This window comes from Mustela lutreola, chromosome 8 (genome assembly GCF_030435805.1).
Source record: "Mustela lutreola isolate mMusLut2 chromosome 8, mMusLut2.pri, whole genome shotgun sequence".
Lineage (NCBI taxonomy): Eukaryota > Metazoa > Chordata > Mammalia > Carnivora > Mustelidae > Mustela > Mustela lutreola.
Window position 1 is genome coordinate 83,504,855 of NC_081297.1, and position 25,003 is coordinate 83,529,857.

General features: G+C 36.7%; 1 protein-coding gene across 2 annotated transcripts in view; it reads left to right on the top strand.

Annotated features, from left to right (window-relative positions):
• Nucleotides 1-25,003, top strand: part of BMAL2 (basic helix-loop-helix ARNT like 2) — a 105,949-nt gene that overhangs the window by 75,564 nt on the left and 5,382 nt on the right. For both annotated transcript variants that reach the window (XM_059185836.1, XM_059185837.1), the window contains 7 exons: nt 7,382-7,622; nt 7,977-8,083; nt 8,223-8,373; nt 9,315-9,373; nt 10,130-10,238; nt 22,800-22,878; nt 24,694-24,802. In XM_059185836.1, the coding sequence (XP_059041819.1) occupies nt 7,382-7,622; nt 7,977-8,083; nt 8,223-8,373; nt 9,315-9,373; nt 10,130-10,238; nt 22,800-22,878; nt 24,694-24,802 (855 nt within the window). The remainder of the gene's footprint in view (nt 1-7,381; nt 7,623-7,976; nt 8,084-8,222; nt 8,374-9,314; nt 9,374-10,129; nt 10,239-22,799; nt 22,879-24,693; nt 24,803-25,003) is intronic.

Here is a 25,003-nt window from a genome sequence, read left to right on the forward strand (position 1 = left end):
ACACCCTGAGTATGTTCCCCCCACTTAAGACCTCACATTAACACCAAAGGAGAGCCAAAACATGTAGACTAGCTGGGAGAACCTTAAGAAATATTTCAAATGATCTGTTTCCCAACAAGGCAGACTCTACAGCACAATCAATGGTAACATGAAAGATTTAAGAGGGCAGCTTGAAGACTTGTTTCACCATAGGAAACATTTAATCCTGAATTGAGAGAGCCATTATGGAAGGGAAGATGGAGTCTGTGAGGCCCCAGGCACGGACTGAGACGGCCCCGGTGGGGGGGTTGCCAGGCTTAGATCTCCAAAACAGAATACCAGCAGCAGCAGGAGGCCATTCTGTTGGAAGGAATGGAGAATGAAAGCCTACTGGCAGATCCAGAACCATTAGAATACAGGCCACACTTCCTTCCAGGATACCTTCCCTAACATCCTTCTCTCTCTGCTGGGTTAAGTCCCAGCTACCCATTTGTGGTAGGTAACCTATTAATAATCCTGAGGTCTTTGCTGCACTGTATCAGAATTATTTACTTTTTTTTTTTTTTTGTATTTGCATCCCACATTACAATAAGAGTTTCATTTGTTTCTGTGATGTCTGACACATTCTAGACATTTATAGAAGGCCTAAGTGACCATCCTCTTGTCTTTTTTCTAGATTGATCACATAATTGCTCTCAGATCCATAAGAACAATTAATCCAGTGAATTAATCTACATCATAATGTTTTTGTTTCACCCAAAAAGCAATTTAAGCATTTTAAAATATCTGATCCCCAAAAGTTTTGGTTGTCAGAGCAGGGTCCTCATGAGGTCATTAGTGCCCTTATAAGAAGAGATAGGAGAGAGTTTATTATCTCACATAGTGAGGTGGTCACGGTCTACTAGCCAGGATGAGAGCTCTCACCAGAATTCAACTATGCAGTCATCCTGATCTCAGAATTCTAGGCTCCAGGACTGTGAGGAAATAATCTGTAGTTCAAACCACCCAGCTGGGATACGGTGTTATGGGAGCCCTCGTTAGTTAAGACAGCCATCAACTGGATCATTTTCTCTGACATGATTCTCATGAGAAGTAAATCTGGAAGGGCTCCGTCTGCAGTGGGGACTAAGGGAATCTGGGTCTTGAGTACATCTACATTTATTAAATAGGCATGTTATAATTTGGCTTGAAATAAGGAACTACAAGTCACAGATCGGTGGGGGGCACTATCTCGTCTAGGTTCTTCTGTCACCTTAGATTTATTTTATTTCAGCTTTTGTGGAATTCTAGGACAGTGCTTGACTGAATACATACATTCTTGGAGGATTTCTCTTAAATAATGGAGCTCAAGTATGTCACTAATAATAATCTAAGAAGAATGATACTTTGTGTCCAATCTTTTAACCCTTTTGCAAAGATACAAAAGGGAAAGTAAGATGTCCTCCATGAGCTGCATTGTACCGTTACAGTATTTTGTAAATACTGAATCATAAGCAAAAACACATGTGTCTAGTCATAGGTTTAAAAAAAACCAAGCAAGATTTTTGAAGGATGTAGTAATCACACTTTAGTCTTCCTGCATGGTTTCTAAATGGAATTTTTATATTGTAAGTTAGAAATCTACAGAAGAGGCAAAGATTTTTTTCCTTTTTAAATATTGGTAACCTTACTGGAAAAATATATTTCAAGTGGTAAATTAAAGCTAATTCATAGATGGATTTCATGATGAGCTAAAGGAACTGTCACATTTTTAAGTCTCTCCAGTGTTTCAAGTTCTCATATTAGGCTTTGCCTCACAATAAGCCATACTGCTGGTCAGACTTCAGGACAGAGTAGAAGGGAGCTGGACTCTGAATTTGATAGGATGTTTTTTGTTTTGTTTTGTTTTAAGATGTTATTTGAGAGAGAGTGAACATGAATGGGGGGGTGCAGAGGAAGAAGCCAGGGTGGAGAGGAGTGGCAGGGAAGGATCAAGACCTGATGACCTGAGCCAAAGGGAGATGCTTAACCAACTAAGCCACCTAGGCTCCCCTCAATAGGGTTTTAACATCATGTCTGCTGCTTAACAATTGTGCAACGGGAAGCAAATTCCTCTCAATATATGGAAAATGGATGTTATGGACTGAATCATGTTTCCCCAAAATTCACATGTTGAAACCCTAACTCCCAGTGTGATGCCCTTTAGAGACGGGGCCTTTAAAGAGATAATTAAGGTCAAATGAGGTCATAGAGTAGAGCCCTAATCCAGTGTGACTGGTTTTCTCATAAGGAGGGAAAGAGGGGGGCATGGGGGCTCAGTCGCTTAAGCCTTTGACTCTTGGTTTCAGCTCAGGTCATCATCTTGGGGTCCTGGGACTGAGCCTGGTGTTGGGCTCTGCACTCATGGGGAGTTTGCTTGGGATCCTCCCTCTCCCCTGCCTCTTCCCCTTGCTTGTTCTTGTTCTCGCTCGCTCTCTCTCTCTCAAATAAATACATCTTAAAGGAAGAAGAAGACAATGAGACACTAGGGATGCACACACACAAAGAAGAGGTCATATGGGGACAGTGAGAAGTCAGCCATCTACAAGCCAAAGAGGGAGGCCTCAGAGACACCAAAACTGCCAACACTTTTGCCTCCAGAAATAAGTAAAAAATAAATTTCTCTTGTTTAAGCCCAGTCTGTGTATTTTGTTATCACAACCCTAGCAGACTGATACAATGGGTATAATAATACCCCCTCGTGGGAGTTAGGATTACATGTGGCTGATGCAGTGCTTGGCTCCCAGTAGGCACTCAATAAATGGAAGCCATTTTTTTTTTTGTGGCTCAGAAAGAAAAGAGGGAAAACAAAATAAAATTTGCTTTCTGGGCAAGAAAATCAGTGATTATTTAAAACCCATATGCCAAGCACTTTGAGTAAATACCTAATTTAATCTGAATAACAATCCTGAGTAAACTGTCCTTATTTTGTACCTGAAGAAACAGAAGCCCCCCAAAAAGAAAGAAAGAAAGAAGCTTATGTAATTTGTCTAAAGTTGCATAGAAAGTGGCAGAATCAGGAACATGGCTTTAAAATCTGTATTCTTTCCACTATGCTATACCACCTACTAACAGCTTCCTAGGAGCCAAAAGGTTACTAATGAAAGACCCATTCTGGATGATTTCTGCAGCAGACACCCAGCAAGGGGGCTGGCTTCTGTGGAAGGAACGTATTCTGCCCACACACGGATGTTCACTCCCACACCAAGCTGGGCCACACAGATGCCTGCAGTCAGTCAAATATCTTTCCGAAAAAGAATTTTTAATCTTCCCAGGCACTTGCACCAAATATTCCCTTTATACTCCAGAGCTCTGTGCCAAAGGCATGTGGCTAGTGTTTCTGAAGGAATGGAAAGGGCATGTGTTGACCATCAGGGTGGCCTTTCCTTGCAGTGCTGGGTTAGAAGACAACAGCTTGTAGACCTACAGGTAGACAGACAGCTGGGGCAGGATGAGGTAATTGCAAAATTGAACCCTGATTGGTCACATGGATGGGTTCCCACACATGAGATCACCTGTGTTCTACTTTAGCCAAGGAGAGTATCGAGTGAAACAATTGTATTTTACATAGAGTTGCTCCTACATGGTCTTTCCAGTAATAATTAGCCAATAGGATTATGTTTTAAGACGACTCCCTTTTAATGAGGAAAGCTCATAGTTAGTAAAGGCGTTTTCTTGTTTACTATGTCATGGCAGTTACATTTAAAATTTTCAGTTATTTTTAAGACTTTTTTTTTTTTTAAGAGTAGTTTAAGGTCTACAATGAAATTGAGAGGGAGGGACAGAGATTTCCCATTTACCTCTGCCCTACGAATGCAGAGCCTCCCCCATTACCAACATCTCCCACCAAAATAGTACATTTGTTACCAAGGATGAACCCACATTGACACATCATCATCATCATCACCCAAAGCCCAAAATTTGTCTTAAGGTTCATTCTTGGTGTTGTACATTCTGTGGGTTTAGACAAATGTATAATACACGTATCTACCTTATAACATACAAAGTATTCCTGCACTAAAATCCACTGTGCTCTGCCTACTCCTTTCCCCACTGCCACCACCCCTGGCAACCACTCATCTCTTATCTCCATAGGTTTGTTTTACTTACACTTAATTTTAAAAGAAACTAGAAAGCAGCTCTTTTTTAGGCAAATCAAAACCGAACTTACAAAGTATGGAAAAGCCATTTCTCAAGATCGGCCACGTATCACTCAAGTGGGGTTTCATTATACTGTTCTGATTGTGTATGTTTGAAATTTCCCACAATAAAAAGTTTTGTTTTGTTTTGTTTTTAAAAAGCAGGATTGACATTAAAAGCATTATTTCTCTCCTGATTCTAATATGAATGTTAGAGATTCAAACTTTGAAAAAGTTTCTAAGATAGGGATAAAATTAGTCATGTGTATCTACTTGTGAAATCAAGGGCTAATGAAAGATGGAGGACTACTGCCAAATATCTTGGGTGTCTCCCAGACATCTTAATAAGATTATCAGTAATAGAGCAGTACACCCAGAATCTCTTGGGCTCCCTGTGCAAGTGTGGAAGATGCTGTCAGTGCACTATGACCTATTCTCTTAGCACCTACCCCTTGAAGGTTATATAACCTTGTTTCCAATGTCCAACCTCCATGCTGCTGCTAGACCTTCTCTCTTCTTCAGAGACTGCCTACATTAGCTAGGGGCAGACCTCAAGTCCTTGAGAATCAATGCTCCCTGTGAGCACCCCTCAACCACTGCCTGAAGGGAGCTGGTAGATGAGTATCCTAATTCCCTTTTTCTTCAGATTACTTAGTTCTGAAGCTCTTGGTCTATAATTTTCCCCAGAATGCACCCTACCCAGATAGAACACTGATTTTCCAAAGGGGCAACTTCCTGGACAACATATCCTTTATCAGCTTCCTTCCCTTTCCTGTCTCACCCCACTTCCCTCCTAGTATTGCTGGGATGCTCTCTCAAATGTGTTTGTGGATCTGAATCCCTGTCTCAGTTCTGCTGCTGTGAGAATTCAAGCAAGATACCAAATTGAGAGACCTAGCCCTCCACCTGAAGAAATATTTCGTGAGGGATTTTGAGAAGATAACCTATAAATGAAGGCTGTGTTTGGGTTAACATAAATTTTTCCCTCTTTCCAAAAATCACAGAGAAGTTATACTTGAATCTACCCTGTGGAGCTGATGTAAACAGTTTGGTAAGGATTGGGGCCATGACCCCAATATTTAGGTAAAAATCTAAAGAATTCTTTTTTTACGATGATTTATTTATTTCAAGGAGAGAGCATGTGAGCAGAGGGAGGGACCTAGGGAGAGAATTTTTAAGCAGACTCCTGGCTGAAACAGGGTGCTTGAAACAGGGCTTGATCTCACTACCCTGAGATCTTGACTGGAGCTGAAATCAAGAGTTGAATGCTTAACCTAAGACTGAGCCACCCACGTGCCCCTAGGAATTCTTGAGATAAGCGGTATTTTATGGGATTTTAAAAAAGCCTAAAATGATTATCAAATGGATCGCAATGGGTGGAATTACATAATCCCAACTAAAAATCTGCCAATCGAATAAATGTTCACAGGAAGAACTGTGGGACAGACTAATTTGGAAATTTGGTCAGCAACCCTGTTATTAGAGAAGAATCAAAGTAAAATGCTAGGTTCTGTGTGATGAGATTCCATATGAATGTGAAAATTTTTTAATCTACATTTTTAGTTGAAAAGAATATTTTTAGTCAGTATCATTTGTAAGTTTGCAAGCAAGTGCCATCAGAAATGCCAAACTCAGTGTATAAGCTTTTTGACTTATGACTATCTAGTTTTAATAGGAATGAAAACCTTGTATTTACCATTTATCCCACTTTTAATTCCCTTAAGGTATCTTGGATGTTGTAAAGAAAGGAACCTGGTAGGACTCCCGGTTTTCTCATTTAACTACCTGGGTTGATTATGGTGCCAATAAACATATACATATGGCTTGGGATTGGAAGACATAATGACATAATTTAAGGCATCTGTGGACCATGGATTGGGAGATGTCTGTTAAGTGATGAGTGCAATGTCCTATGCATGGTTAGAAGAAGAGATAACCTATCTGTTCTCTGCTTTATTCTCAAGCCACTTCCCCATCACAGACTATGGCTTCAGCCACATGTGACCCTCTCTTGGCTCTGGGTTTACACTGGCTGTCCCCTCTGACTCAAATACTTTTTGTAACCCACCCCCCCCCCCATCACCCAGACAACTCCTGTTTGAACACCTTCCAAGACAAAGCACTCACAGCTCCACCCTTGCAGCTATGACTTTGGCATTAACTCTCGGTTTCCTGAGACAGTGGTGCTGATGATAAGAACACTTCACAGGACTATTAAGATCAATTAATTATACATTTAAAGCCCTTAAAAAAACATAGCACACAAAGTGTTCTCCAAGTCTTTGCTATAACTACTACCAGTTTCTGTCTTGTAATATAGCCCATACCACCTTCTGTTCCATTTTTATTTTTTTTTAAAGATTTGTTGTAATAACAGTCTTACCAAACAGTGCTGGTGTAAAATAATGAATGTTCTGATCTTTTCTAAATCTTATCATAAACCACTGTTTTCCATAATTTTTACAAAGCTTTTCCCCCCTTCTCTTTGACCCTATTAAACCCTTAATGTCAGCTTTTGTGTGTGTGTGGATTGCCATAATCTGTATACTTCCAGCGTTTTATGCCTGTGTTATATCTCACTGTTTTAAGAATTTCCTGACATTTGAGCATATGGATTATTTCCAGTCTTTCATTATTTTGATTGGGCCTGTGTGACAAGCTTTTCCTATGAGTTAATTACTTGGAGTTTTCTGAAAAGTAAAATTTATATCAAATTTTATTTTTATACCTTTTATAAATTTCTCCAAATGTTCTCTAAATACTCTTATAAATCGATTATAACCATAGATATCTATTACCCATTATAATTGCTAACATGAGAAATTCAAGAATCTTTATGAATTTTAGATATGCATTATACCAAAAAGTTACAAAGCTAAAAATAGTATCTTTGTGGCTTAAAGCAAGGGTACTTAAATTTTAAATTTTTCTAACAAATATAAATTACTGTAATTAAAAAAAAACTGGCTTGGAAATGTATTAAGCCCTAGGCCTATTGAAACCTAAATTAATCTTTTAACTTTTTATTGTAGCATGTATAATTTAGTTTATGAGAAAAATAATCCATTAAGAATAAGGTTGTTAAATAAAATGATGACTTCTTTTCAATGCAATACCTTCCCCCTTTCATATTTTAGCATGCTTAAAGAATGCTTTATAGCACAATTATAACTTATAAATGTCAAAGAAATTTAAGAGTTGATTCACAATTACTCAAGTTTTCTTTTTTCAAACTCTTGAATTAGATCATAGAAAATTCTGTACTATCCACTGCACTGGTTACTTGAGAAGCTGGCCTCCAAATATTGTTGGAGTGGAAGAAGAAAGGGACAAGAAGAAAGACGGTAGTAATTTTACCTGCCTTGTTGCCATTGGGAGATTACATCCATATATTGTCCCACAGAACAGTGGAGAGATTAAAGTGAAACCAACTGAATTTATAACCCGGTTTGCAATGAATGGAAAATTTGTCTATGTGGACCAAAGGTGAACATTTATATACCATAATGATTAGAGTTCAATGAGATACTTAAGGCTATTAAAGATGTGCCTAGTAGCACTGCTGGATAAAACTTGGAATAATATTTTTTGGCCTGGGGTGCAGAAACAGCATGGTCTGTTTTATTGAATAGGAGAAGAGCATACTCTGGACTGGGTGGGTGTCCATTCTGTGTTGTACCTCTAGTCTGGGCCAAGGGCAGCCAAAGGGATCCCAGTGATGCTTATCAGTTACTCATCCCCCTGTCCACATTCCTACTATGCCAACCATATATGGACCTACAGTATTCTGGAAGGGATTGCATTCACTGATCTTAAGTTTATTTTCAATTTTAAAACCAGGGCGACAGCAATTTTAGGATATCTGCCTCAGGAGCTTTTGGGAACTTCTTGCTATGAATATTTTCATCAAGATGACCATAGTAATTTGACTGACAAGCACAAGGCAGGTATGCATCTAATTTTGGGGGTACTTTTTAATTATAGCTTCAACTCATTTCTGTGATATCTGAAACTTGAATTAATCCTCAGGGGATTGATTTATATCATGGTAACCCATTATGCTGATTATTATCTTTTCTTGTTAAGTTCTACAGAGTAAAGAGAAAATATTTACAGATTTATACAAGTTCAGAAAGAAAGATGGCTCTTTTGTAACTTTAAAAAGCCAGTGGTTTAGTTTCACAAATCCTTGGACCAAAGAACTGGAATACATTGTGTCTGTCAACACTTTAGTTTTGTAAGTAATTTTTTTTATGTTGTTAAGACCTTTGTGTTAACTTCAAAAGAGTGTCTTTTCTCATCTTGCTAAACCATTAAAGTTGTATGATCATCTGGCTTTATAACGAGTATATATTTTTTTGTAATTCATTCACTGTTCACTGGTGTTACTTCTTAGAATTAAGCTGAAAGTTTTCCCTTTTGTAATAACTGTCTTTTTGCTTGGTATAAAAGGTGACAGTAAATGCATTCACTCAAGCTCTTTCTTCTTGTCCTTCATGCCCTTGTCTTGTCCTGTCACAAAATGATGTAGCTGTAACTTAAAACTGTCGATCATTGTAAGAAATCATTGTTAGAAATTTTGTCCTGCATGTTATTTTTGCATGCACATCTTCTAAGCTTGAGGTACCACATGTGATGGATTGTGTGGGAGTATTTGGCTGGGGCGAAGCAGAAATCCAGCCTAAGTATTACTTGCCAAGCCCGGCTATGGCTGTGTCAGCCAGCCTGGAAGAACAGCCAACTTTTCCTGATTTGCTTAATAAACTAACAGAGCCCATTCTAAGTATTATCTTTCTGTAAGGTTTTTCTTTGAAATTGTTGTAAGGTTGCAGCAAACCAATCCTATTTCTTGATCTACTATAGTTTTTTAAAAAGGTCCCCAAAGCTTGGTATCTCTAGCAGTATCCCCTGTTATTCATTCGGATAATCCTTGCTTGTTATCATTAATATACAAACTGAGAGTTTGTAACTGTGAGAAAGTGTAATTCACAGGGTAATGGGGCATTGGATAAATGCCCTGGTACTTAGCACATCAGTGCCTTGATCCCTGATTGTGACATTAACAATGTGTATATATAAAACAAAAGGCCAAGAATTGATAAGTACACAGAGTTATAATGTAGTGGCTTTAAATTTTTCCTGCACTTAAAAATTACCTACAATGTCTCTTAATTCTAGGGGACATAATGAGATGAAAGAAGTGTCATTACTTCCTTGTAGCTCTCAATCATCAGAAGGTAAGCTTAGTTTTAAATGATGGAGATTTATTACTAGGACTGTTATTGTTACCATTTTTTTCTATCTTCTATTTGTTTCTATCTTCTATTTTTTCTATCTTCTATTATGTTCTATCTAACATTTCAAGATAAAATTGCAAAGACTTCTAAGGGCTTAAGTTACCCTCTTCAGAATTTCTAGAATACTTTGACCACACTTCCATTATAATCTTACATCTTTTTGCAATTAGTTGTTTATTCAACTGGCCTGCCACTAGACTGAGTTCAAGAGTAGGAATGGTATTTTATCCATTATCTATCCCTAGAAGTTCCCTGCAGTTTGTGTTACTCAATATATATCTGTTGGGTAAATCAATGGAAAGCAGTAAGGGGGAGTTTTGTTTATCTTGCTTATCCACCAAGAGAATATTTTAACAAATTACTTGTATAAATAAAAGTAGAAATATTAAGGAATATTAAAAAATGAAGCAGTATTGCTCTGACTTTAGTGTGGAGATTAAAATGGGAAGGAAATATCCATACCCAAGGGTTATGGATTATGATTGTACCCTCAGTGATGTTCTACATCGTTGATTCCTATCATTCTTCATATGCATCTTAAACCATCAGGAGTTATGATTATAATACAAGCATGACTATTTATTTCAAAGAAAGAAATAGGAAGTATATTGGAGTTGAAATAAAAAATATTTTTTTAAAAGTTATATTTACATTTTTAAAGTCTTCATTTGAATTTTTCCTTTTGTTATTTTTTAGAATCCTCTAAACAGTCTTGTATTAGTGTGCCTGGAATGTCTACTGGAATAGTACTTGGTGCTGGGAGTATTGGGGCAGATATTGTAAACGAAGTCCTGGATTTCCAGAGGTGATGTTTTCAAATATTTTCACAAGTGAATTATTGTATTTATAAAACCAATATTCAAAAATCAGTAAGTTTCCCATATACAAACAGTAACTAATTCAATAAGATAATGAAAGAGATCATTTTTACAGTAGCAACAAAAAAGGTATTTAGATATGAACTTCAGAAGCATCCAGAACTCTATGAAAACAAATTGTTAATGCTCCAAAGGTTCATAAAAGATGACTTGAATAGCTTTCTGGATTATTGTTTTTCAATGGGAAGACTCAGTACTGTAAGGATGTCAATATTTGTTAAGCTCATCTATGAATTCAGTGTGAATCCTGTCAGAAAGGCATCTTGCATTTGTTTTTTAGAATCCAACAAATGATACTAACCATATTGAGGAAAATTCTAAAAACTAAAAGTAATAGAATGAGTTAACCCTAACAAATATTAAAATATATTATAAAGTGACAATCACTAAAACATTTCAGCACAACCGACAGATTAAATGGGAAAGAATAGATTTCAGAAATAGTCTCAAACACATACAGGAATTTAAGATTTCCCTATTGTAATGACTAAAATAAATGTAATGACTAAAAAACCAACCAGCCAACCAACCAACAAAAAACAAAATCCCACATATAAGAATTTATTATATGGTAAAAGTGGCATTTCAAATCAATGAGGGGAAATGGATTAAACAATTACAAGCATTATAATAACTTTAACTGTTTGGGGGAAAAAGCTGAACACCAATTTTATTCTGTACATTAAAATAAATTTCAGATAAACCAGAGAGTTCAAAGTAAAATTTAAAAACTATAGAACTATTTCAAGGACAGAAATACGAGTTTTTTATAATCTTAGTTTAAAAAGTCCTTTATAAACATCACACAAAATCTGGAATTCATAAAGAAAAAAGTAGATAAGTTATATTAAAAACTCAAAACTTAAGCCAATCACCATCATGACAATAATAAAATGTGAAAAATGTGTGTTTCATGTGATAAAATGGACTTAATATATCTTACTATATGAAGTTTTATAGTATAAAAAATAGTTATTAAGCTATTTAAGCTTTATAAATAAACTTTAATTTTATTAACGTATTTAAACTTTATATAGAGCATAAAGTTATTAAGTAATTTTTAAAAACAGCTCAATAAAAAAGTTGGAGAATAGAATAGAAAAAAATCATCAATGGTCAAGAATCTTCAACAATTTCTCAACCCTCACTGGGTGTTGTGTGTAAATAATGAATCACTGAATTCTACCCCAGAAGCCGATATTGCAGTGTAGTTAACCAACTAAATTTAAAAAGAAAACAACAACAACAAAAAAACAGAAAATGATTGCTCAACCCCATTCACAGTTACAAATATATAGAGCTGACCCCTTTTTTTTTTTTTTTTTTTAAGAATTTATTTATTTGGGAGAAAGAGAGCATGAGAAGAGGGAGGTCAGAGGGAGAAACAGACTCCCTGTTAAACAGGGAGCCCAATGTGGGACTTGATCCCAGGACTCTGGGATCAGAACCTGAGCCTAAGGCAGTCGCTTAACCAACTGAGCCACCCAGGTGCCCCCTATACAGCTGACCCTTACCCTTAAACAACATTGGGATTGGGGATATCAACCACCTCCCCAGTCAAAAATCTGCATATAACTTTCAACTTCCCCCAAATTAACTACTAATAGGCTACCATTGACTAGAAGTCTTACCAAGAACATAAGCAGTAAGTAAACACGTATTTTGCGTGTTTTATATATATATATATATATATATAAATAACATATATATATATATATATATAGTATACTGTATTCTTACAATAAAGTAAGCTAGACAAAGAAAATATTGAAAAAAATCTTAAGGGAGAGATTCCCTTCCAAGATGGTGACATAAGAAGACCCTGAATTCATCTCTGCCACAGACACCCCAAATCTACATCTATTTATAGAGCAGTTTCTCATGAAGAACTAAAGGCTGACTGAAGAGCTTCTGTACAAGTGAAGGAATAGAGACTACATAAAGAATAGTAAGAGAAATACAGACACTGTAACAAACGGAAAAAGGGAATCCCCACCCTTGACACTGTAAGTAGTAGTGGGAAAAAATAGTACTGAGGGATTATGAGCAGATAAGTCTACCATGGGGCACATACAAAAAAGCGTGGTTTAGAAGATCAAACAGAATATACAGGAACCAGCTTGGAACTCTGTCAATATCTCAAGGGAGCTGCTGGATCACTGTCCAGGTCAGAGGGGCTGGATGCCACAGTTTATATTCCGCCTCTACCCTGAGAGTGTGGATGAGAGCAGGGTCCTATATGCACATTCTAGCTTGCCTATTCCTTCACTGAGCCCCACACCCCAGCCTACATGAACCCTGCTATCCAACCAAGGTGGTCCCAGTATAGCATATAGTAGGACACTAGGACACATCTGGTCAGAGCTCAGTACAGCTGCAGCTGTCTTCCAAAGATGACACAGGTGCAGAGTACCAGAACACTCCAGGCCTGAACCACTTCAGTTCCACATGACTTGCTAGGGCACTCCTGGTGCAGAGCATTCTGGGACCACATGGTTCATGCTGCATTAGCTCCATACACTTTATCAGGGTGTCCTGTTTCCAGTGTGTCCCAAAACCCTCAGGCCCAACCCTGCCTTGTTTCCAGCCACTATGCCAGGCTACCCTTTGACAGGAGCCCCCAGCATGTACTGCCTCATCTATGCTATTCTGTCAGGGCACCTAAGTGCAAAGAGCCCCGGGGCTATGCTGGCCCATGACCTCTTCAGCTCCAGCTCTCCCACCACCACAGCCCTAGCACAAAGTGCCCTGGGATCCCCAACCAGACTAACCCTACCTCTATCCATCCAGTCAACAAAATTACCAGGCTCTTCGTCTACACAGGGAACAACCATACACAAGCCCCTTCCTTTAGGTTTAGAAGTAGCTATTCCACCTAATTCATGGAAACAAAAACAATAAGTTGGTCAAAATGAGAAGACAGAAATATGCACCAAACCAAACAACAAGGCAAAACCGTAGAGAGAAAAGTAAATGGAGATACCTAATCTATTTGATAAAGAGTTCAAAGTAATGGTCAAAAAGATGCTCACTGGACTAGAAAGAAGAGTGGATAAACTTAGTGAGAAGTTTAATAAATTAATAGAAAATATCAAAATAATCAGAATTAAAGAATACAATGACAGAAATGAAAAATAAAATACAGGGAATCAAAAATTAGCATATGCAGAGGAACATATCCCTAATTTTGAAGACAAGGTAATGGAAAGCACCCAAGCTAAATAGGAGAAAGAAAAAAATTTTAAATGAGAACAGGTTAAGGGATCTCTTGGACAACATCAAGTGAATAAACATTTGCATCATAAGGATCTCTGAAGGAGAAGAGGGAGAAGAGGGCAGAAAACTTATTTGAGGAATACTGCTAAAATCTTCCCTAACCTGGGGAAGGAAACAGATAACAAGATAAACCCAAGAAGTCTACACCATGACAGTTTTTGATATTTAAATTATTATTAAGAGAAGATTTTAAAAGCAGGAAGAGAGAAGCAACTAGAAATGTATAAAGTAAACTCCATAAGGCTAACAGCTGATTTTTTAGCAGAAAATTTGCAGGCCAAATGACATGTTCAAGTGTTGGCCAAATGATCTGTTCAAATGCTGCAAGGAAAAAAAACCATACAACTAAGAATATTTCACCCACCAAGATTATCATTAAGAATTAAGGAGAGGTAGAGGCACCTGGGTGGCTCAGTTGGTAAGCATCTGCCTTCAGCTCAGGTTGTGATCTTGGGGTCCTAGGATTTGAGCCGTGCATCTGGCTCCCTGCTTGGCCAGGAGCCTGCTTCTCCCTTTCCCCCTGCCACTCCCCCTGCTTGTGATCATTCTCTTTCTCTGTGTGTGTCAAATAAATAATAAAATCCTTTAAAAAAAAAAAAAAAAAGAATTAAGGAGAGGTAAAGAGTTTCCCAAACACAAGTTAAAACATTTCACCACCACTAAACTGACCTTAGATGAAATCTTAAAGAGAATTCTTTAATCAGAAAAGGCTATAAGAAAAGTACAAAAGGAAAAAATTCCACTGATTACAAAATATACACAGTAAAGGTAGTAGGTCAACCTTATACTTACAAAGCTAGTATGATGGTTAAAAAATGAAAGTAGTAAAATTAATTATATCAACAAAAATTAGTCAAGGGATACACAGAATTAAAAGATGTAAAATGTGCTGTCCTATAATAACGTGAAGGGGGAGTAACAATGTAGTGCCTTTAGACTGTTGAACTTAGGAGACCATCAGCTGAATACAGACTGCTATATACTTTGGATGTTATATATGAAACTCATGGTAACCACAAGCCAAAAATGTATAAAAGATATGGAAAAAATTAAGAGGAAGGAATCCAAGCATAACACCAAAGAAAGTCACCAAATTACAGGGGAAGGGAGCAAGAGAAAAAAGGAACAAAGAACTACAACAACCAGAAATAAGTGAACAAAATGGCAGTAAGTACATAGATATCCATAATTACTTTAAATGTAAATGAGGTACATGTTCCAATCAAAAGACAAAGGGTGACTCAACAGATTAAAAAAATTTAGACCCATCTATATGCTGCCTGCAGGAAACTCCCTTCAGAGCTAAAGACACATACAAACTGAAAGCGAAGGGTGGAGAAAGATACATCATGCAACTGGAGGCAGAGAATAAAAGCTGGGGTAGCAATACTTGTGTTAGACAAAACAGACTTTAAAACAAGGACTACAGCAACAGACAAAGAAAGGTATTATGTATTAATAAAGGGATCAACCCAAGAAGAGGACATAATAATTGTAAATATCTATGCATTCAACATAGGAGTACCTGAATATATAAAGAAAATATTAACAGACATAAAGGGGGACATTGACAGTAATAAAATAGTAGGGAATATTAACACTTCACTTACATCAATGAATAGACCATCAAGACAAAATCAATGAGGAAACAGTCACTCTGAATGACACATTAGGCCAGATGGACATAAAAAAATACATACAGATCATTTCATCACCAAATAGCAGAATACACTTTCCTTTTAGATGCACGGGGAACCGTCTCAAGGATAGATCACATGCTTATCCAAACAAGAAGTCTCAATAAATGTAAAGAAACTAAAATTATATCAAGCATCTTTTCTGACTACAACAATATGAAACTAGATATCAATTACAAAAACAAAATAAAACAAAACCCTGGAAAAAACACAAACTCTGGAGGCTACACTACGTGATAAACCACCATGGAATCAATGAAGAAATCAAAGAAGAAATTTTTTCTTAAACTCTGGAAACAATGGAAAATAGAAAAACTATAGTTCAAAATCTTTGGGACACAGCAAAAACGCTTTTTTTTTTTTTTAGCAAAAGCACTTCTAAGAAGGAAATGATATAGGCCTTTTTCAAGAAACATGAAAAGTCTCAAACAATGTAACCTTTCAAGTAAAGGAACTTAAAAAAGGACAAAATACAAAGTTAGTAGAAGGAATGAAATAATAAAGACCAGTGTGGAAATAAATGAAAGAGAGACTAAAGAAATCAGTTAAAAGATCAATGAAACTAAGAGTTGATTCTTTAGAAAGATAAACAAAATTGATAAGCCTTTAGCCAGACTCATCAGGAAAAAAGAGGAGACTCAAAATCAGAAATTAAAGAGAAGTTGCAGTCTACACTACAAAGGATTATAAGAAACAATTGTGAAAAATTATATGCAAAAATATTGAATAACCTAGAAGAAACAGGTAAATGCCTAGAAACATACAATCTTACAAAATGAATCAGGAAGAAATAGAAAATCCATTACTAGTAATGAAATGGAATCAGTGATCAACAAAATCCCAATAAACAAAAGTTCAGGAGATGGATTCACAGGTGAATTCTACCAAATGTTTAAAGAAGTGTTAATACCTATTTCCCTCAAGCTATTCCAAAAAACAGAAAAGAATGTTTCCAAGTTTAGTCTATGAAGCCGGCATTACTCTCATACCAAAATAAGACAAAGATGCCACTACCACCACCACAAAAAACAAACAAACAAACAAACAAAAAAACCCTATATGCCAATATCTCTGATGAACATAGATGTAAAATCTTCAGAAAAGAATTAGCAAACCATATTCAACAACACATTAAAAGGACCATTGAACCTGATCAAGTGGGATTTATTCCAGGGATGCAGGGATGATTCAATATTTGCAAATTGATGAACTTGATACACCACAATAAAAAAATATAGAAATCATATGATCATCTTAATTGACAGAAAAAGCACTTGACAAAATTCAATACCAATTTATGCATAAAACTCAGCAACATGGGCTTAGAGGGTACATATCTCAACATAAATAAAAGCCATATGCAAAAAACCCAGAGCTGACATAATACTCAATGGTGAAAAATCAAGAGCTTTTCTTTAAGACCCAGAACAAGCACATACCCCTCACCACTTTTATTCACTGTAGTACTGGGAGTCCTAAGCACAGCTATCAGACAAGAAAAAGAATAAAACTCATCCAAACTGCTAAGGAAGAAGTGAAAGAGTTACTTTTTGCAGATGACATGGTACAATACATAGAAAACACTAAAAACTATTAGAATAAATGGTTTCAGTAAGTTGCAGGATACAAAAATCAATATACAGAAATCTGTTTTTTCTATACCCTAGTAACAAAGTAGCAGAAAGAGAAATTAAACACACAATTCCATTTCAAATTACACTAAAAAGAATGAAATACCTAGGAATAAGCTTAAGGAGATGAAAGTTCTGTACCTCGAAAAGTACAAAATATTGATGGAAGAAATCGAATGACACAAATAGAAAAACATACCATGCTCATGGATTGGTAGAATATTAAAATGTCCATACTATGCAAAGCCATCTATACATTAATACAATCCCTATTAAAATACCAATAGCATTTTTCACAGAGCAAAAATCCTAAAAATTTGTATGAAACCACAAAAGATCCCAAATAGCCACAGCAATCTTAAGAAGAACAAAGATGGAAGTATCATAATATCAAATTTCAAGATATACTATAAATCTATAATCAAAACAGTATGGTGCTGGCATAAATATAGACATATAGATCAACAGAATAGAGCACCCAGAAATAAACCCATGATTATATGGTCAATTAATCTATGACAAAGGAGGGAAGAACATACAATGGGAAAAGACAGTCTCTTTAATCAACAGTGCTGGGAAAACTGGATGGGTACATGGAAAAGAATAAGATTGGACCACTTCCAGGATGCCTGGGTGGCTCAGTCGGTCAAGCATCTGCCTTTGGCTCAAGTCATGATCCTGGGACTGAGCCCTGCATCAGGCTCCCTGCTCAGCGGGGAGCTCCCTCTGCCCTTCACCCTACTTGTGTTCTTGCTCTCTCTCTCAAATAAAGAAAACCTTAAAAAAGAAAAAAAAAGATTGGTCCACCTTCTTATACCATACACAAAAATAGACCATAAAATTTCTAAAAAACAAAACAAAAAAAATAGGCAAGAATCTCTTAGACATTGACCTTAGCAACATTTTTCTAGCTATGTTTTCTAAGGTAAGGGAAACAAAACAAAAAATAAGCTACTGGGGGTGGCTCAGTCCATTAAACATCTGCCTTCAGCTCAGTTCATGATTCCAGGGTCCTGGGAGTGAGCCCTGCATCAGGCTCCCTGCAGGGAGACTGCATCTCTCTCTTCCTGTGCCTGCTGCTCTGCCTACTTGTGCTCCTTCTTTCTGTCAAGTAAATAAATAAAATCTTAAAAAATAAACTACTGAGACTACATCAAAATAAAAGGTTTTACATGGCAAAGAAAAGCATCAATTTAACTAAAAGGCAATCTACTGAATAGGAGAAGATATTTGCAAATGGTATATCTCATAAGGGGTTAATATTCAAGATAAAGAATGTATACAACTCAACACTACAAAGACCCTAAACAACTCAATTTAAAAATGGGCAGGATCTGAATACACATTCTCCAAAGAACACATACCAATGGCCAATAGAACATATAAAGATGCTCAACATCACTAATCATCAAGAAAATGCAAATCAGGGCGCCTGGGTGGCTCAGTGGTTAAGCCGCTGCCTTCGGCTCAGGTCATGATCTCAGGGTCCTGGGATCGAGTCCCGCATCGGGCTCTCTGCTCAGCAGGGAGCCTGCTTCCTCCTCTCTCTCTCTGCCTGCCTCTCTGCCTACTTGTGTTCTCTCTGTGTCAAATAAATAAATAAAATCTTTAAAAAAAAAAAAAAAGAAAATGCAAATCAAAACCACAATGAGAGACCACTTCACACTTGTCAGAATGGCTAAAATCAAAAGACAAGAACTAGCAAATGGTGGGGAGAATGTGGAGAAAAAGGAAGCCACGTGCACAGTTGGTAGGCATGTAAATTGGTGCAGCCATTGTGGAAAACAGTATAGAGGTTCTTCAAAAAATTAAAAATAAAAATACTGGGACACCTGAATGGCTCAGTCAGTTAAGTGTCTGACTCTTGGTCTCAGCAAAGGGCCATGATCTCAGGAGTTGCAAGATTAAGCCCCCATTGGACTCCATGCTCAGTGCAGAGTCTGCTTGAGATTCTCTCTCCATCTCTTCCCCCACTTGCACCCGTACACTCTCTCAAATAAAAAAAATTTAAAAATAGATATACCGGGATTGAGCCCCAGTTTGGGCTCTCTGCTCAGCAGCGAGCCTGCTTCCTCCTCTCTCTCTCTCTACCTGCCTCTCTGCCTACTTGTGATTTCTGCCTGTCAAATAAATAAATAAAATCTTTAAAAAAATTAGATATACCTATATATCTGTTAATTCCATTGCTGGGTAATTACCCAAAGAAAATGTAAACTAATTTGAAAGGATATGTGCACGCCTATGTTTATTGCAGCATTAATAATAATAGCCGGGATATGGAAGCAATCTAAGTGTCCACTGATAGATGAATGGATAAAGAAGTGTTATAATAGTGTTTACATAGTAGAGTATCCTGATCAATGAGATTTGTCAGAGGTGCAATTATTAGTAAGAAGTGGTGTGTACGTACACACACACACACACACACACACACACACAGGAATATTAGCCATAAAAAATGAATGTGATTGCTATTTATAACATCAGAGACCTAGAGGGTATTACACCAAAAGAAATAAGTCTGACAGAAAAAAAACAAACACTGTAGGATTTCACTTACATGTGGAGTCTAAAAAAACAAACAAACAAACAAAAAGCAGAAACAGACCCATAAATACAGAGAACTGATGGTCACCAGAGGGGAGGAATGTGGTGGGATGGGCAAAATGGGTGAAGGGGAGTTGGGGTGCAAGCTTCCAGTTTTAGAATGAATAAGGATAAAAGGTAGAGCATAGGGAATATAGACAATTGTATTACAACAACATTATACGGTGACAGATGGTAGTTACAGTTGTGGTGAGCACAGCATACAGTTGTTGAATCACTATGTTGTATGCGTGAGACTACATAACATTGTGTGACTACTAAACTTTGATGAAAACAAAAGATAAAATCATAAACAAAAACATATTTACAGTACTGTATTTATCAAAAACAATTCATGTATAAGCAGACTTACGCAGTTCAAACCCTGTTGGCTAGGGGTCAACTGTATATACAAAATCAAACCATCCGGTGTTACTTTTTCCATTTATAAGATTGTCAAAGATTTGAAAGTTTGATAACACTCAATATTGGTGAGTGACAGCGTGAGTGAACAGTAACCCATAAACTGTAGGAAATAAACTAATGTAACAACTCTGGAGGGCAATTTGACGATACTCATAAAAATGTAAATGAATATGGTCTTAGACTCAGAAATTCTACTCCAGGAGCAAATATTCTTACACAACTGTGCAAAAGTCTATGAATAAGACCATTCATTGTATGCTTGCTTAGTGATTTAAATATTTACAACTACAACTTGTTATGGCATACCCATACGATGGAGTACTGTGCAACTATTAAGAGTTAGGTCTATTTATACTAATATGGAATGATCTTTAAAATATATGGTTAATAGGGACGTCTGGGTGGCTCAGTTGGTTAAGCAGCTGCCTTCGGCTCAGGTCATGATCCCAGTGTCCTGGGATCGAGTCCCACATCGGGCTCCTTGCTCTGCAGGGAGCCTGCTTCTCCCTCTGACTCTGCCTTCCACTCTGTCTGCCTGTGCTCGCTCTCGCTCGCTCTCTCTGACAAATAAATAAAATCTTAAAAAAAAATATATATATATGGTTAATAGAATGCACAGGAAAAGAGCAAAAAATATATACAATAACTCACTTGTATAAGAAAAAAGATTTTTAAAGATTTTGTTTATTCATCTGAGAGAGAGAGAGAGAGAGAGAGTGCACAAGCAGGGAGAGAGGCAGAGGGAGAGGAAGAAGCAGACTCTTTGCCAAGCTGGGAGCCTGATTTGGGGCTTGATCCCAGTGTCTGGAGATCATGACCTGAGCCAAAGGCAGAAGCTTAACCATCTGAGCCACCGAGGTGCCCCAAGATACGTTTATATATATGAATATGTGTATATACAAGCTCATAATTGCTCATCTAAAACCCTTGAGACCAGATAGTCCTGAACCTAGAATATCTTTGGATTTTAAGATTTTATTTATTTATTTGACAGATCACAAGTAGGCAGAGAGGCAAGGAGAGAGAGAGTGGAGGAAGCAGGCTTCCCACTGAGTGGAGAGCCCGATGCGGGGCTCAATCCCAGGACCCTGGGATCATGACCTGAGCCGAAGGCAGAGGCTTTAACCCACTGAGCCACCCAGGCGCCTCTATCTTTGGATTTTAAAAGAAAGATATGTTTGTTCTGGAATTTAAGTTTTTTAAAAGAGAGCAATTAGTTACATTATGGGCAGCACCCATAATCAATTAAATTGTTATTTATGCTTTGAGAAGTATTTACAGATTAAATGATAAAACATGGGAGGAGAGGGGAAGACTCTGGGGTAAATGCATTAAATAAGATTTAGAAAAGAATTAAAGTTTTCCATAATAAAAGTTCTAAGATCTATTTCTGGAGTGAATTGTAAATATTAGCAGGGCAAAGTAGGATAAAACATTAGCCTCATCATTTCAAATTTTGCTAAGTTCAGATTAATTCTGATTTTGCTGCCACATGAATTATGGAAAATCCAAGGCATTTTGGATTTTGGAATTGTAAAGAAAGGACCTTAAACTCCACAACATATGACAATACAGAAACTTGTTCAGATTAGTTTCTTCTCGTAGATACAACTAGGTGTTGGAGGGTGGGAGATGTAGAAGAGGGAAGAGACTTTTTACTTTCTGCCTCTTTGTAAGTCCAAATTTTTTAAGTTTTCACATTAAAAACTTTACATTGAAGAAAATCCCTGAGACATTTGTGACTGCTGTCTGCTCAATTTTATTCAATACTGAATACTTGCAACGTGCTATATACTTTCAGTATTGAAAGTACGATAAATATGTACAAGGATATGTATTTAACCCCTCATCCACTTTGACCATAAATTTCTTGACAACACTCAATATATAAAACTGACAGTAGCATATAGTGAATTTTTAAATGCTCGAGTGTGTGGTTTATACATTCTTAGTCTTTAATCCTATACTAATTTTCACTATAGGATTCGGTTTCCTTCCAGATTTAAGGTTTTACAACTAAGTGACTTAAGTAATGAAAAACATTGTATCAGTGAAGGACATTTTATTTGTTTAACTGTGGTAAATATACATAATCAAGGTTGAGTATTTTCCCCATTTTTAATATACAGTTCAGTAGCATTAAATACACCTGGGCAACCACCACCACTGTCCATCTCTACAACTTCCTTCACCTTGCAAAACCGAAACTCCCATTAGACAATGATTCCCATTTCCCTCTCCCCTTAACCCCTGACATTCACCATTTTACTTTGTCTCTATGAATTGGACTACTCTAAGTACCTCATGAGTGAACCCTATGGTATTTGTCTTTATAGGATACTGTTAATGTCCTGAAGACACTAATACTGTCATATTAAGTCTTGAAGAGATTTAGGATTAAAGCATAGGATTTTGTTTATATTGTTTTGGGTTTCACTGATTTTGTACCTGGGCACGACTTATAATAAAAACATAACATTTTTCACTTAAATAGGTTACAGGATGTTAGGAAAGCTTTCTTTATTCTCAGTTCTGTTGTTATTAAGGAACCGAGAAGGAATGGATTCTTAATGTGAATGCCTATTTTGAATGATTATTTATTATTCCATCACTTTACCACATGCTGTATTAAGACAGGCAACATGATTTACCTAAGTGCTCTTACCTCAGAGTTTTATGTTTCAATTTACCACATGGTGTTTTTCAGCAGTCCATAGTAAAAATTAAGTATGGCACTGAAAAAGTTAGTCTACTTGAGAAAACTTGTCATGACATTCAATCTCCTGTTTTTCACTGTACTTTATCAGATTATGTGTTTAAAGACAAAAGTACCATATATATAAAGAAAATGTTTATGTGTCACTTTTTGAAGGTTACAGTCCTCTTCCTCCCTTGATGACTCAAGTCCAACAAATTTAATGAAAGATTCTCATGCTATCAACTGCAGGAAAGTAAGTAGAATAAGTAATATTCATGAAATAATTGGGTGAAATTTTTTTCTTCTTAATTATTTAAGATGCCATCATAAAAAAATGAACTCTTTTCATGTTTTTAAGAGGCAATATAGACTTAGTGGTTGACCGCAAAGTTGCTGGACACATGCTATGTGGGTCCATGTTGTGACTCAGACACCTACTGCTGGGTAACCTCATGCTTGTTATTTAAACTTTGTGCCTCTCTTTCCTCTTCTGTGAAACAGGGACAGTAATAGCACCAAACTCTTAGAGTGATGTGTGAATTAAGTGATTTGATGCAAAAACCTAACAGTGCCTGGTACATAATATGTGCTCAATAAATGGTAGCTAGGATATTATTGTAATGGGTTCCAATTCAGTGGATTAAATGTACTCCTTATGGTCTGGAAAAAAAATTTAATACTATACACTATGAGTATTACATACTGTTTAATTCAATTAAACAAATACTATTCAAAAAACATTGTTGCATATATAAAATTGACTAAACATATTGGTAAATATCTGGAAGAGTGACATACAATTTAATTCTAATGGATCCCAGAAAACAAAAAGATCTAAAGTAGGTCTATAAACAAAGTGGTATTTAAAAATAAAGTAGGAGAAAAGAGAAATTAAATCTGATCAGGCCAAAAAGGAAATTAAAAAAATATTTTTATACAGGGGGCCTGGGTGGCTCAGTTGGTTGAGCAACTGCCTTCTGCTCAGGTCATGATCCTGGAGTCCCAGGATTGAGTCCCGTATCAGGCTCCCTGCTCCACAGGGAGCCTTCTTCTCCCTCTGCCTCTCCCCCTTCTCATGCTGTCTCTATCTCAACTAAGTAAATAACATCTTTAAAAAAAGATGTTTTTATACAAATGTCATGGGTCTTTTAGTCTAGTTTTTTTTTTTTTTTTTTTTTTTTTTTGCTCATACATTTAGCCAATGTTTATTAGGTAGCTATTTTGTGCCAGACAATAGGGTAGAAGACGGGGGTTAAGTCATTTCAACATAATCTCCAAGTAGTGTACATTATGTAGACATTTTATAGATCAAGTTCATCAACTTAATAAGACAACATAGGTAAATGATGTATCTTTTTTCCATCAAGCATTATTACATTTATTTAGTGTTCAACATAATGTTTAAGACACCATACATTGCTTACCGGAATTTATATAGATGCTAAAATTATAAAAGCAAAAAGAAAATTATTTACCTAAAACTCGAGATCGTGGTTACTTTAGCAGAAGAGAAAGGGGATGTGATCAGTGGGCAATTGCCAGGCTAGTAAGCTATCAGTAATTTATATTGGTAAATGATGTATGTTGATGAGCTACATTAACTACTGAATTGTTGGACCTATAACTGTGTAATAGTATGATAACTTTTTGGTAGAAGTCTTTAGTTTAATCCACTTCCCACTCCAAACCACTATTTTCTATTGTAGTTTCATGTGAGATAGTTTTACCATCATTTTTCTTAAAAACAAATAGCTCTTCCTCCTCAGTCCAAAATCCTCAATCTGTATAATATGTACATTCAGTTACTGTTACAAACAATGTGGACTTTGCCATTAGGTGGATCAGTTAGAATAATGGTCTCAACACTTGGGCAAGCTATTAATCTCTTTAGCCCTCAGATCCCTGACCTCATGACCTTTGAAACACGAAATGCCTGGGGGTGCCTGGCACACAGTCCTCAGTGAATGCAAGTAGCCTATGGATGAGGCAGGCCTATGTCTGATCATTGCTAAGAGAGTTTCATTTCATTCAAGTAGGAACCTTACTATTTATTATTCTTTCTTTTCAGATTTCAAAAAAGGAGTGGATTCCAGTAAATCCTTCTGAAATGGGGAAGTCAGAGGCTACAAGGCAAAACCAGAGTGCTGATCCTCCCCACAATCACGGGCCACTCCTTGGTAAGATTTCTTTGGCAACTGCCTGCCATTTTAGTTTTCCAAACACTTTCTTCATCATGATATTTTCAGATGTAGGAGAGCTCTAAAGGAGCAAAGACTTTGAAAACTAAGATTTTTTCATTCAAAACCCTAAATACAATGATCATACTCAACTTCAAGGTGGTTGCTACTGAATGTACCTGTCATTAAAAATCCCCTTAT